The sequence below is a fragment of the Salminus brasiliensis genome, chromosome 2, assembly GCF_030463535.1.
Source record: "Salminus brasiliensis chromosome 2, fSalBra1.hap2, whole genome shotgun sequence".
NCBI classification, from domain to species: domain Eukaryota; kingdom Metazoa; phylum Chordata; class Actinopteri; order Characiformes; family Bryconidae; genus Salminus; species Salminus brasiliensis.
In genome coordinates this window covers 5576402-5592102 of record NC_132879.1, presented here as the reverse complement: position 1 = coordinate 5592102, position 15701 = coordinate 5576402, and the positions used below count along the sequence as shown (strand labels likewise).

Genomic DNA, 15701 nt, shown 5'->3' with positions numbered 1-15701 from the left:
CTCCTCATTGGGCAATATGCCAACTTATTTGCTCCTTGGAAATGCATTTTGTTTCCAGACCAACCTAACCAACCAGCTCGAGTAGTTAGGCTAGTTCGCTAAAAAAGTCTTTACCTCAACCACACCAATGTTTAGGCATTTGTGTTTAGTAAGGTATGATATAAGGTACACACTGAACAAAATTGCATAATTGTGATGAAATTCACTGTAGAAAATCTCTGAAAAGTGATTTCAGTAATCGAATACTGGCTTCTAAAGCAATTACTAAGCAAGTACTGGAGTATCCCTAGTTATAACTGTCCTTCCCATTCGTTCTGTTCCAGGTATGGTCCTGAATGATCGAGCTGATGGCTTCCTCTGTATTAACATACAGGAATGTCTGTGTGTGCATGGTGGAAAAACGTATCCACCAGGGGCCGAACGCAACTCCAAGTGTCAGTCATGGTGAGGACAAATATGGTACACTAAATGTCCAAATGTTTGTGGACACCCCTTCTAATGAACGTATTCATCTACTTTAAGTAGCACCCATTGCTGACACAGACGTGCAAATGCACACAGAGAAGTATTGTCAATACAACAGGACTCTCTGGGGCAGATAAACATCAACCTATTGGCACCATGCCTAATGCTAGGCGTGGGCTAGAGTGGCATTTAAAGCCCCCCAGCATTGCGCTGTGGAACTGTGGAATTCTGTGGAATATTTTTTAGATGAGGTGGGGTGGTGATCATCTAACATCCTGACCTTACTAACGCTCCTCACTAAAAGCAATCAATTCCTCACAGCAATGCTCTAAAAATCTAGTAGGAAGCCTTCTTCCCTGGACAGTAAAGACAGTTACTCCATCAAACGCAGGATAAACTCTTTTTAATACTCTTGATTTTGGGAAAGGAACAATGAATGAGCAGGTGTCCCAATACTTTTGTCCATATATATAAGCCTTTTCTATATTGTTGTTTCCATAATCATTCATGTGTTCTTCATTATATATGTCTGTTTTGATTTTAGCGTATGTGTCCAAGGCAAATGGAACTGCTCTGCTAATGTCTGTCCTCCTACGTGTAACATGGAAGGGCGGTTTGTCACGACCTTTGATGGAAAACAGTATCGCGTGCCTGGGAAATGTACCTACGTGGCTGCAAGCGTGAGTGAAACTGAATTATGTCAGACTCTTTTTTTTTTAACCAAATGTAGCCCTAGTTCTTGTTAGCAGCATGTCTCGTCTTGCCTTGTCCTGTCTCAGCTCATTTTACCAATTCATGTCACAGGGAACCAACTGGACCGTGACTGTCAGGTATTCTGACACAGATGCATCTATAGCAGAAATGCACCTCGATGTGTCTAAGGTGTGTTTTTCTTATCCTTAAATCCATTAAACGTAAAGGTTGTATTGTACCACAACAGCAGTGACAAAGCTGTACTCTGTGTTTAGGACAAATACACCTTCTCGACGAACAGTGTAAAACGAGGACAAGATGAAATCACCGATCTGTCTCAGACTGGTAGGTTCTCATAAGAGTGATGGGAGTATGGGTTTACATTGAGCTGTGAGGTGATTACGTACACTTAACGTTGTGGTCTGAAGTTTGCATGCACTCGTATTGAAATTCCATGGTATTTTCTGTGCTGAATGAGTGACAACAAATCCTTAATAGAAGAAAACGAGGTTAAAATTATACATACGTCCACTTAGATTATTAATTTAGTGGTGCTGAAGGTTCCAAAAGGCCTCTTAACTTCCTGTTAGCGATCGTGATTGGCTATAGCTGGTGGTTTCTCTGTGCACTGACTAACACAAAGTACAATGGAAAAGTCCAGGGAGCTCAGAGCAGATCTGATATAGAGGATTGTAGGTTTACACAAGTCAGGCATGTCTCTTGGTGCCATTTCTAGACATCAACAGATTCTCAGATCAAGTCAAACAATTGTACCTAACTACAGCTGTACAGTTTATTGGGAGGTGTAGTCACTTTGGTAAGGTCTGGAGTAAGAAGAAGACTCAACTGTCTCCCTCAGCTGAAAGGAAATTGATTCGGACAGTCAGGAAGCGCAGACCTGCCATGAACTGGAGGCCTCTGGAAGAGCAGTGTCGCTGTCTACTGTAAAGCTAGCTGAACATCACCATGGGCTGAAGCTGTTGCCTTACCAGTTGTTCAGCATGGTGGTTGGGCTGTCTTGGTACATTTGGTATATTGTTCAATGTTGATGGAATAATGAAGAAGGAGGACAACCACAGAATTTGTCAGCTCAGGTCATTAGCTGGACAATTGAAATGTGGACACAATTGGGTTTTCCAAAATGACAGTGATCCCAAACACACATTAGAGTAAATAATGCAGGCTAACATTAAGCTTTTGGAAAGTCCTGGCCTTATGGACAGTGCCTAAAAGTTGGTTCATTATACAACCAGAATTCTGCTAGAAGCTTGTTGATGGCTGCCAAAAGCATCTGGTCAAAGTACAACTTGTTAAGGACTATTTAACCAAATAATAGGTGAGAAATGTGTATTTGTGACCCTGACTTTCATGGTGTCCATGCCACGCCTGATCGCTCCGGACCTAGAAACCTATAAATCAGGAATCTCAAACTCTAATCCTCTGTATCTCTAATTATCTGGGTGGCTCTAGCCAGGCAGTGTTCTCCAGGGTGGGCCAGAGCTGTCCAAGTTGTTCAAGTAAGTCCTTTTGGATGTAAATATCTGGGTGAAAAAGTCCTCCACTATGCATGATTGATGGCATCACAACTTCTGGAATATGTCCTCAGTGGCAATCCTGGACATTCAACACATTGGACCAAAAAACATGCATTTTTGCTTTCTCTCATACCGATACTGATCTACGTGTTTAGTATCCTCTGAACACTGTCAGTCCTGTCTCTCATGTACTGTGAACTGGTTTCCTTTCAGATCACACTATGGTCTTCTGGCAGTCTTCAATGTTTGTTCAGGTCCAGACGTATTTTGGCATGAAGATTAAAGTTCAGGTGTCTCCAGAAATTCAACTGTATTTATATTTGCCTCCATCTGAACAGACCAGAGGTATTCAAAGCCTTATTTCTTATTTCATAGCCTAACGTTTGAAGTTTGTTTTGCTGCCGTCTTTTAATTTGTTCCAACTTGTTGTAGGTCTGTGTGGAATCTATAACAACGATACAGAAGACGACTTCACCACCAGTAGCGGTATTGTAGAAAATGCCGCTCTGCCGTTTACCCAGTCGTGGACAATAGGACAATGTAGCCCACCTAATACGGATTTATGCATCAACACTGATAATGGTAAGGTTGCTACTGTTTTATTATGAAGGACGTGGTGTTCATGTTTTGTTCATACAATCAATTGTTTGGGTACATGTACTGATAAAATCCATTGTCCACATTTTGGAATAATGCTAAAGATACTTTAGAACTATGAAACTGCACATTTTGAATTACAGTCTGAAATTAAGTCGACCTTCTACAAAATAGAGCTATTTAGACTCACCCTGCATGGTTACAACCCAACTGATTGGCCCAAACTCACCGCAAAGTCGATTACTTAGAAATCCTCAAGGTAAAGGAAAGGTTTGCATCTTCAGTTCCATTAAGCCATATCCTCATTGTAGCTGGATCCAATTCCAAAATCCACTAAACTCAACTGCTTTTTGGGAGACGACCATTAAAAGTGAGTTATTTCCATATCTGATATCTGTCTTTGTTTCCTGTAGAGAAATTTGCGGAACAGAAGTGCAGCCAGTTGAGGAATACGAGCAGTGCTTTTGCCCGCTGCCATGATTATGTGCCTGTTAGCAGCTTTTTTGACGTAAGAGCAGATTCATGCTTCATATATACTTTATACATTATTATACGTTCCAACTTTTACTTGTAGAACTTATATACTTGTATATAACTTCTCAATGTTAAAATATCCACAGGCCTGTGTTCAACGAACCTGCAAGTGCACGTCCGGCGTGCAGAACTGCCTGTGTGTCGCCCTCAGCAACTACGCTAAAGCCTGTGCCAGTCAGGGGATTGACATTGGTGACTGGAGAGCCGAATCAGCCTGCAGTGAGTAAATTTCTATTAGTAGATATTTCTCTGCCTTCCCAGTCAAGGATGGGGCCTATTCTGTTCTATTTATTTATAGAGCTACCTGCTGTTTTTCACCAAACTCAGCGATCATCTGATCATTTTAGACCTGTCCGTCTACATCTTTTAGATGTTCTCATCTCTTTATTTTTAAGGCATTTGCCTCATGGCCGATTATAGTCTCCAAGCACACGTATCAAAGCTCCTCCAGTGGATTTTAAAAACTTTCCAAATTTCTAAGGTAAAACTGGAAAAAAAATGCACCGGAGCAGCACCGCCAGCTTTTTAAACAGGGCAACATCACCTCATATACCATGCATCTCCCCAGGGGAGCGTCTGAAGTACTTTGAGGTGTCTTGCAATAAGTAAGCCCTCTTAGTTCAAAACGATGCCATTATCAATGTCCTAGCTTTAGCAAAAATATGAACAAAACAGAACCATGGAGCTGGATGCTATAGTTTGAGTGGGTTCACAGCTATGTATGGAAAAGTCATTGTTGGAAGTCATGGCCAACTGACCATCATTAACATCAAACACAAATTCAACATTTCTGTGTGTTCCTGTTTGTCCGGTTTGGTGCACCTTAAATGAGAATTCCTGCCTAGAAATAGGAACCTCTTAAGCTGCAAAACCAGTCTGAGTCCAGTTCTGCAAACTTACAATGGTAGATGGTCGCTGTTGCGCTAAATCCTCATGTCCTCATAGTGTAAACAATGTAACAATGTAACAATGTGGTTGGTGTGGCACAACAGATAAAACCACTAGCAGCTAGTGAGCTATTACACCATGTGGGAGACCATGGTTCAATTCCCAGTCTGGGTGATTATCCTGTGCTACACCAATAAGAGTCCCTGGGCAAGACTCCTAACAGTACATTGGCCCACCTCTGTAATACGAGTTACCTTGTAAGTCACTCTGGATAAGAGCGTCAGCTAAATGCCGTAAATGTAACACAATGTCAAGAACGACTGTGAGATTCACTTTGTCAAAACATGAAAAACAGCTAAAGCTGAGATTCACAATCTTTGTGTGAAAGTGACGATATACAGATATATCTCATTTATTATTAAGCTTATATATATAAGCTTGATGTCCTTCTGCATTTCAGGCGTCACCTGCAGTGGAAATCTGAGGTTCAGTTACATCATGAGCGCCTGTAACCACACCTGCCGCTCGTTAACGGGCCCTGACCCCACCTGCGATGCGGTGGCTGACCCAGTGGAGGGCTGCGGCTGCCTGGCAGGAACACATCTTAACACTCCGCAGGAGTGCAGCTCTAGCGCACTCTGTGTGTGCCACTACCAGGGAGGAACCACGCCCCCAGGACCTGTGGTTATTGATGGACGACAGTGGTAAACACATGAGACGTTACGCGTTACAGTACAGACGCTCTGAAGGAAATCAGAAATGCTTAGTTAAACTTTTAAGCAGGGAAAAGTCCCTCTAAAGCCAAAGACACGTCTTCTGAAGCCTGTTTAGAATATGACTGCGTTACTAAATATACAGTACACGTACATACCAAAATTAAAAGCTGCTCTATAAAGAACATACATGTAAATGATGGCGGATGTTTGTCTTTCAGCCTGTGTGAACATGGAGTTCTCCGCTGTTCTCAAGCTTGCGGTAAAGTCCATCGTCTTTTACATAATATCTCTAAGAACTGGTCAGGAACTGCTTATACTGTGTAAACCTGAGGCTGAGACTTGTGCTGCTTATTTAGTTAATAACCTATTTTTATGGATATGCAAACAGTTGAGGCCTCTAATCACATTATTTAAAGTCATGTCTCTCAGCAATAAGAGAGTTTGTACTGCAGAAGCTCCAGATCTCATTAGAACAGATGCAGGTGAACATAAATCCAGTAAAAAGAAGCAAGATCTTTTCATTCTGATGAAAGTAGGTGACATCTTGTGAGCTAGTCTGAAGAACAGAGCTTGGTTTCAGGTTTTCTTCTGGACGCCCCCCAGTCCAGCCAGCACAGCTCATTTAAAGGACACAACTGGTTCATAAGTACATTGTGTTGTGTGGTGTAACTTATACCTTATGAGCCTTTTTTCTGAGAGTATGTTAAATTCAGTTGTAATGTGTTATTTCTAATATAAAATCTTTATGTAATTGTACATTTTTGGCTATAGCTTGTTATGTAGTTTTTCAGTCTAAAAAATGAATTTTGCTTTAACCTGTGGTACTATGCAGTGTAGGTGATGTCTCATGTTGCTGTGCTCTGTCCTCTAGACTGTCCTCAGGGGAAGATATGTGTACATTGTGCACAAGCAGCAGTCAACACATCTCGAAGGACATGTGAAAGCCTGAGCAAACCATCTGTGAGCATTTTGATCACAATTCTAGTACACTTTATATGTCCTAATGTTTGTGGACACCCCTTCTAATGAATGCATTCAGCTAATTTAACCCATTGCAAATTGTCTAGTCACTATAGAAAAGCACTGCCAATAGAACAAGACTCTCTAAGGCAGATAAACATGAACCTACTGGTACCATGCCTAATGCCTATAAAGCCCCCAGCATTGAGCTGTGGCGTAGTAGAACTGTGTTTTTTTGGAAAGATGATGGTGCTCCATCCAATACTTTTGGGATGAGCTTAAATTTGAGTTAGGGTGGTGATCATCCAATATCCTGACACCACTAACACTAGCACTCACCAAATACAATCAAATCTTCACAGCAATGCTCCAAAATCTAGCAGAAAGCATTTGCTGGACAGTTGAGACTTTTATACCTTTGGTTTAGGAAGAAACAATAAATAAGCACATGTCCCAATACTTTTGTCCATATGTTTGTTATGAGATTACTGCACTGCCTCACGTTTGGTTTGTCTCTACAGAGTGTTGAGGAGACGTGTAGCAGTGGCTGCTACTGTCCAGCAGGCCTGATTGAGAACCACAGTGGTGGCTGTGTAACTCAGGACAACTGCACGTGTAAATTCAGCGGTAGTGTTTATGCGTCTGGACAGACCGTGGTGACAAACTGTAAAAAATGGTGAGGGGACTTGAGTAAGCTTGCACAAGCTCATCTGTCTCACAGCTTTGAACAGAAGGAACTAAATGGAATGACGAATTATCCCACAGCACCTGCAGAGCAGGACAGTGGCACTGTGAAGGGGAGCCATGCCCAGGGGTGTGTGAGGTGTTTGGCAATGGGCAGTATAACACCTTTGACTCCAAGTGGTACCGCTTTGATGGGAATTGCCAGTACACACTGGTGGAGGTGAGTAACACAGTGAGCTTCAATGGGAAACTTGAACAGAATGAAGGAGACGTTCAGAAGAGGAACAAGCTCAACTCTGTAGTCAGGTCAAGTCGGGGGTTTTGCAGCAGGTTTGTGTGGTGAGGCTCAGGGAATTACTTTACAGAAAGGAGACAAAAGGAGCATTGAATATACTAAATATGAAGAACAAGAGGGTCATATGCATGAAACTTTACTAGACTGCATATAAGCCCTAACCATAAGGCCCACACTACACTTTCCTTTTACCTGATCCCAAAATAGTTATATATGAACTACAAACACCACCTTGTGGTCAATCAAACCCATTAGTCCTCACTCAGGTTTGGTATGCAATTTGAGGTGAATTAAGAAGATGATAACTCTAAATAGACAATCTGCCAAAATAAAGAACAGACAGGGTCACATAATCTCATCAAATAACCATATGATATGATTACATGTAAAAAAGAAGAAAAAAAAGAAAAGAAAAGCCAGTATTACAACAAGAAACAATGATTTAAAACAATACAAAAATGAAAAAATAATTAAAAACAAGCTCAACCACAAAAAAACACAAATACATACATAAATACATAAATTAAATAAGTACACACTACAAACTTCACTACAATAAATATTAATTACAATAAATTATTATAAATATTATAAAAACATGTGTAGACTACACTCCACAAAAACCCCTTAAAGCTAAAGATTAGATTTAAATTGCTATGGCAAAATAGAAGCTACAGGTACTAGTTGGCTTTACACTGTCTGAACTGCTAATCTGAATAAATAGAGAACATTGCTTTTAATGATAGTATCTCTTTTGGTCGTTTGTGTTGAGTGTCCACCTTTTTTAATGCGAATGTCTTTCACACACCTTGTAACTATTAAAATATTAAAAAGAAAGAAAGAACAGTGTTTAACTTTTGCTGGCAGGGAATACCACTCCTGTGACTGAAAGATTAGTGGGTCTGCCATGAAGAGACTAAATTATTAAAGTTGACTTTTGTAGCCCAGTTTACTGTAAAGCATTTCCTCCAAACCACTTAAATGAAGCACTCAAGGCCTTACTGGAGCTGCAGGCCAAGCTGATACACTGTATCCTGACTTCGATGGTGCATAACAGGTTCACTGACCTCTACAGCAGCTCACTTCTCCAGTAAAGCATTTACTCCAAACTGCTCAAATAAAGCACTCAAAGCCTTACTGAGCTTTCAAAAGAGCCCCTCACACTGCCTCGTATGCCAGGCAATGAACCCAATGATAGTAGAGCCAGATCCCACGAGACTTTCAAGGTAGATCCTGTACGCCGCCATGTGTCTAAGGCGCCACGCCTCCCTGTACCATGAAAGCCTTAAAAGCTGCTTAAGTAGCTTCTCCCTACCGTAATACCCCTAGTACGGGCTACATGTAGTACATAGTATCTAATGAATACATTCAGCTACTTTAAGTTGCACTCCCATCCCGCTCCTCCTCCGCCCAGTACTGAGGAACTGTGTTCTCTGGAATGATGGTACTTTTGGGATGAGTTGGGAAGTTGGAGATGATGAGGTGGGATGGTGATCATCAAACAGTCTGACCTCACTAAGCACTTGGCGCTAAATGCAATCCAATCCCGACAGGAATGCTCCTTCAAAATCTAGTAGAATGGCTTCTCTGGACAGTAGAGACCGTTGTCCCAATACTTTTGTCCATATAGTGTATGGTGAGAAAAATAAATATGCCTGTGTGCAAATTAGCAACTGTGAAAGCAACAGGCTATAGACTACATCTACAAGAATTGACAATGAGAATTGTCTGTGTAGCAGCCCTGGCACCCATTTACAGTGGACAAGTTATATATTTTGGTAAAAGTGATGATGATGAGTAGAAAGTCCCATGCATGTAAACTATATTACACACCAATGCTGATTTTATTATGTGTTCAATTATGCAAGTATCGCTCTCGGGTGTGTGTTTCAGGATGACCATGGGCTGTTTGCAGTCAGGGTGGAGAGCGTGCCTTGCTGTGACGAAGCCTTGACCTGTTCTCGCTCCATTTTAGTGGATCTCCAGGTACCCATTTTGAAGGACAGCTGCTATTTTATGTTCATTAATTGAGTGAACGGTACAGAGAGGTAATTGCCTGTACCAGTGTTAAGCCCTACTAATGATGGGTTCTGCTCTGGCGTGTTGTTTAGCAAGCTAAATATTTTCTAAAATGAACTCACTGTGTGTTTAAACAGGACGTGGTGACTCTGACCCTGCGTGATATGAACGTGACACAGACGCTAAAGGCTGGGTGGCATCTGCAGGCAAAACCCCTGTACTCTGTCCACACCGTGGGCCTTTACATCATCATCTCAGTGCCAGATCTGGGGCTCACTGTGATCTGGGATAAACACACCAGAGTCACAATTGTGTTGCAGGCCAGATGGAAGGTAAGGAGCTCCGCCTGTGCTGTTCTAGCTGAAAAGATCTCATTCAACCAAATTATCGGTCAAAAATGATAACATCTCCAAAGTTCTCCTCATGGAGTCTAGTATTATTCAGAGTTCCCCTTCTTCAACACCTGGTTTGGTAAATCAGGGTTTAATGATGGTAAATCAGGTGATGAGCTGCTGCTGCTGCTGATGATGATGATGGAGTTAAACACATCCTCCACGCTGTGCTGGCTTGACTGGGGAGGGGGCGGCCAGGAGAAACCTGGAGGAACCGAGCTCTGTTCTTCAGACTAGCTCACAAGATCTCACTACTTTCTGCTTTTAGAATGAGAAGTTGCTACTTTTTACTGGATATATGTTCATCTGCATACCTGCATTTTAATTATGTATTATTATGTATGGTGTTACAAGTCAAAACACTCATATTGCTCAGATGTGGTCCTTCTCCCAAACATTAGTTATTTGATAACTCCATTAGAAACAATGCTTTAAGATTAGTGTTTCCATATATTTGACTGGTAATAGTTTACAGTGCATCTTCCAAATGTTTCAAAATCTAGTGTAAGGCCTTTGCAGGAGAATAGAGGCTAACTCCCTGTTATTACCCTCTGTCTACAAACTTTTGGACATGTAGTGTATTAACACTTGTTCTCCCATGTCTGCATTGGATTACTTTGACCCTTATTTTACATTGTTTTGCTTGTGTGTGGACTGGCAGGGTAATGTTCGAGGTCTGTGTGGCAACTATGACGGAGTAGTGACGAACGACCTGCTAACCAGGAGCTCCTCCTTGGTGTTCAGCACACTGGAGTTTGGGAACAGCTGGAAGACGGCTGTTCCTCCCTGTTCGGACGTGACCCAAGAAGTGTTTCCCTGCGAACGCCATTCATACTGTGAAGCCTGGGCCCAGCGTCGCTGCATGATCCTGCGCGGTGACACGTTCACAGACTGCCACTTAAAGGTGTTTACCCAGCATGCCATTTAGACAGGGCCTGTAAAGTGATCTTTATTCATTTGCATAATGATTTACTGTTGTGGAGCAGTGGGACTGCGTTCTCTGGAATGATGGATGGTGCTCCACCCAGTACTTTAGGGATAAGTTGGGAGTTAGTTGGGGATGAGGTGGGGTGAGAATCCAAAATCTTGGCCTCACTAATGCTCTTGTTGCTGATTGTAATCAAATCCTGACAGCAGTGCTCCTCTTAAATCTAGTAGAAGGCCTTCTTCCCTGGTCAGCAGATACTCCAGTTATACTCCAGCTTTATATATACTCTGTATATTGTATTTGTTCCTGCCTGGGACTGCAGATGTACATTATCATCAGATGACTGTCTGCGTTTCATCTGCAGGTTGATCCAGCACCTTACTACCAGGCCTGTATTCTGGAGTCATGCTCGTGTGAGTTTGAAGGAAGGTTCCTGGGGTTCTGCACAGCTGTGGCAGCATATGCTGAAGCCTGCACAGCACAGAACGCCTGCATCAACTGGAGAACCCCAGACTTGTGCCGTATGTACCTTAAGACCTCTTTGAGAGTGTGGTGTGTACTCTGAATTGGAATGAGTCCTGAAACCTCATGGTGTTCTGATGTTTCAGTGTGTCAGGTTCATGGGATACTCTGTCAATTACTAAACCTATTTGGGACTTCCCAAAAGCACCATATCGTAATAATAAACTCTCTTCCTGGTATGTGTAGAAGTGAACCCCCTCAGTGTTTGCTTAGTGGTGCGATTAACATTAATTGTGTGTGTCCTTTCCTCCACAGCGGTGTACTGTGACTATTACAATGAAGAAAGGGAAAACGGCTGGCATTATGAGCCATGTGGTTGGATTAAGACTTGTGGGAAAACACACAGCTTTACTGGAAGCCTTGAAGGTTGTCATTCTTCCCTTTATGTCCTTTCAGTTGATCTTGTCCTCACATCTGCAGGGAGTTTTGCTTTTGGTGGCTTCGTGAACTGACTGTGAATTCTGTTGTGTGGATGAGATATTCAAATATGTACGTTTGAATAATTGCTGATATACAATCGATTTAATCGTTCAATTTAAGGATGTTACCCAAGATGCCCCGTAGAGGCGCCATATTTTGATGAGAACACAAGGAAGTGCTCCAGTTTGGACAGGTGCACCTGCTTCTTCAACAACACAGTTGTAAATCCCGGTGATGAAGTGAGGACATCCAGTGAATGCTGGTTAGTTGATGTTTTGTTTGTATTTCCAGGTCAAATTTAAAGCAGCAGAGTGTTTAAAAGTCAATACAAAGTGATACAGTTTGTGTTTTATTCCATAGTAAATGCACTGAAGGACAGCTAATTTGTGGTGAGATTATTTTTGATGACATTTTTAGTAAAGTATGTTTAGTTCTTACATTTTTGGAGGTTTATGCATTGTAAGCACATCTGTTTCTTCATTTTCACTACAGAAAACTGTGTATTTACCACTACACAAACAACAAGAAGTACATCACAGCCAATCACAACAACTACAACAACAATGATGCCAACCACAGAGAGACCAAGTACAACTGAACCTACAACAACTCCACCAGTGACAACAGTTACAGAAAAAGTTAGTACAACAGAAAAATCAGAAACTACAACACTTCTTACCACAACTTCACCTGTGACAAAAGTGACCATAACAACAACCACAGAAATACCAAGTACAACTAAACCTACAACTCAACCAGTGACAACAGTTACAGAAAGATTTAGTACAACAGAAGAACCTGAAACTACAACACTTCTTACCACAACTTCACCTGTGACAAAAGTGACCATAACAACAACCACAGAAATACCAAGTACAACTAAACCTACAACTCCACCAGTGACAACAGTTACAGAAAGATTTAGTACAACAGAAGAACCTGAAACTACAACTCTACTTACCACAACTTCACCTGTGACAACAGTGACCATAACAACAACCACAGAAATACCAAGTACAACTAAACCTACAACTCCACCAGTGACAACAGTTACAGAAAAATTTAGTACAACAGAAGAACCAGAAACTACAACACTTCTTACCACAACTTCACCTGTGACAAAAGTGACCATAACAACAACCACAGAAATACCAAGTACAACTAAACCTACAACTCCACCAGTGACAACAGTTACAGAAAGATTTAGTACAACAGAAGAACCTGAAACTACAACTCTACTTACCACAACTTCACCTGTGACAACAGTCAACATAACAACAACCACAGAAATACCAAGTACAACTAATCCTACAACTCCACCAGTGACAACAGTTACAGAAAGATTTAGTACAACAGAAGAACCTGAAACTACAACTCTACTTACCACAACTTCACCTGTGACAACAGTCAACATAACAACAACCACAGAAATACCAAGTACAACTAAACCTACAACTCCACCAGTGACAACAGTTACAGAAAAATTTAGTACAACAGAAGAACCAGAAACTACAACTCTACTTACCACAACTTCACCTGTAACAACAGTGACCATAACAACAACCACAGAAATACCAAGTACAACTAAACCTACAACTCCACCAGTGACAACAGTTACAGAAAGATTTAGTACAACAGAAGAACCAGAAACTACAACTCTACTTACCACAACTTCACCTGTGACAACAGTCAACATAACAACAACCACAGAAATACCAAGTACAACTAAACCTACAACTCCACCAGTGACAACAGTTACAGAAAGATTTAGTACAACAGAAGAACCTGAAACTACAACTCCACTTACCACAACTTTGCCTGTGACAACAGTGACCATAACAACAACCACAGAAATACCAAGTACAACTAAACCTACAACTCCACCACTGACAACAGTTACAGAAAGATTTAGTACAACAGAAGAACCTGAAACTACAACTCTACTTACCACAACTTCACCTGTGACAACAGTCAACATAACAACAACCACAGAAATACCAAGTACAACTAAACCTACAACTCCACCAGTGACAACAGTTACAGAAAAATTTAGTACAACAGAAGAACCAGAAACTACAACTCTACTTACCACAACTTCACCTGTGACAAAAGTGACCATAACAACAACCACAGAAATACCAAGTACAACTAAACCTACAACTCCACCTGTGACAACAGTTACAGAAAGATTTAGTACAACAGAAGAACCTGAAACTACAACTCTACTTACCACAACTTCACCTGTGACAACAGTCAACATAACAACAACCACAGAAATACCAAGTACAACTAAACCTACAACTCCACCAGTGACAACAGTTACAGAAAAATTTAGTACAACAGAAGAACCAGAAACTACAACTCTACTTACCACAACTTCACCTGTGACAACAGTGACCATAACAACAACCACAGAAATACCAAGTACAACTAAACCTACAACTCCACCAGTGACAACAGTTACAGAAAGATTTAGTACAACAGAAGAACCTGAAACTACAACTCTACTTACCACAACTTCACCTGTGACAACAGTCAACATAACAACAACCACAGAAATACCAAGTACAACTAAACCTACAACTCCACCAGTGACAACAGTTACAGAAAGATTTAGTACAACAGAAGAACCTGAAACTACAACTCCACTTACCACAACTTTGCCTGTGACAACAGTGACCATAACAACAACCACAGAAATACCAAGTACAACTAAACCTACAACTTCACCACTGACAACAGTTACAGAAAGATTTAGTACAACAGAAGAACCTGAAACTACAACTCTACTTACCACAACTTCACCTGTGACAACAGTCAACATAACAACAACCACAGAAATACCAAGTACAACTAAACCTACAACTCCACCAGTGACAACAGTTACAGAAAGATTTAGTACAACAGAAGAACCAGAAACTACAACTCTACTTACCACAACTTCACCTGTGACAACAGTGACCATAACAACAACCACAGAAATACCAAGTACAACTAATCCTACAACTTCACCAGTGACAACAGTTACAGAAAGATTTAGTACAACAGAAGAACCTGAAACTACAACTCTACTTACCACAACTTCACCTGTGACAACAGTCAACATAACAACAACCACAGAAATACCAAGTACAACTAAACCTACAACTCCACCAGTGACAACAGTTACAGAAAGATTTAGTACAACAGAAGAACCTGAAACTACAACTCCACTTACCACAACTTTGCCTGTGACAACAGTGACCATAACAACAACCACAGAAATACCAAGTACAACTAAACCTACAACTCCACCACTGACAACAGTTACAGAAAGATTTAGTACAACAGAAGAACCAGAAACTACAACTCCACTTACCACAACTTCACCTGTGACAACAGTGACCATAACAACGACAGAGAGACCAAGTACAACTATACTTACAACTCCACTTACCACAACTTCACCTGTGACAACAGTGACCATAACAACAACCACAGAAATACCAAGTACAACTACAACTCCACCTGTAATCACTGGGCCAACTTTAATTATGTCTACATCACATCAACATACAGGTACAGTACTCATAATTCTGTCAGTCTTTCTGTAAATAATAATGAAGGCTTGTATTCATGCAGTCTGATAATCTTCTCTCTCTAATGTGAAGAGATTTGCAGGGACCCCCTAAGAAACCAGAGCTGGTCCAGTGGTGCCGTGTGGACAGAGGACTGCTTCCATAAAACCTGCAAAAACAGCATCATTGAGATGAGACCAGTCATATGTCCAACTCTGGCTCCACCTGTGTGCCCCAGAGATCTGAAGCGGGTGGTGAAAGATGAGCAGGGATGCTGTAAAACCTGGAAATGTGACTGTGAGTGCAGTGGCTTTTAGGCTCTTCCTTACTTAACGCCTTAAACAGCCTGTAGACTCTGCTGTAGGGCCAAAAGTGATTTATTAAAAACACTTTTGGGCTTTTGAAAGTTATTCTAAGGGATACGTCAGGGTACATCACCACCTCTGATCATGAAGACCCGGAGTCTTGTAGACCTCGCTCTGAGCAATGCTCCCAG

General features: G+C 41.3%; 1 protein-coding gene across 1 annotated transcript in view; it reads left to right on the top strand.

Annotated features, from left to right (window-relative positions):
- The window catches only part of LOC140550330 (mucin-6-like), a 36643-nt gene that overhangs the window by 8494 nt on the left and 12448 nt on the right, over nt 1–15701 (top strand). The window contains exons 9-29 of the mRNA XM_072674265.1: nt 324–444; nt 1010–1145; nt 1270–1347; nt 1434–1503; nt 2907–3038; nt 3126–3275; nt 3704–3798; nt 3911–4043; nt 5173–5416; nt 5647–5687; nt 6300–6388; nt 6910–7064; nt 7154–7304; nt 9261–9353; nt 9524–9718; nt 10440–10682; nt 11071–11227; nt 11484–11594; nt 11769–11910; nt 14971–15206; nt 15299–15502. Coding sequence (XP_072530366.1) covers nt 324–444; nt 1010–1145; nt 1270–1347; nt 1434–1503; nt 2907–3038; nt 3126–3275; nt 3704–3798; nt 3911–4043; nt 5173–5416; nt 5647–5687; nt 6300–6388; nt 6910–7064; nt 7154–7304; nt 9261–9353; nt 9524–9718; nt 10440–10682; nt 11071–11227; nt 11484–11594; nt 11769–11910; nt 14971–15206; nt 15299–15502 — 2976 coding nt within the window. The remainder of the gene's footprint in view (nt 1–323; nt 445–1009; nt 1146–1269; nt 1348–1433; nt 1504–2906; nt 3039–3125; nt 3276–3703; nt 3799–3910; nt 4044–5172; nt 5417–5646; nt 5688–6299; nt 6389–6909; nt 7065–7153; nt 7305–9260; nt 9354–9523; nt 9719–10439; nt 10683–11070; nt 11228–11483; nt 11595–11768; nt 11911–14970; nt 15207–15298; nt 15503–15701) is intronic.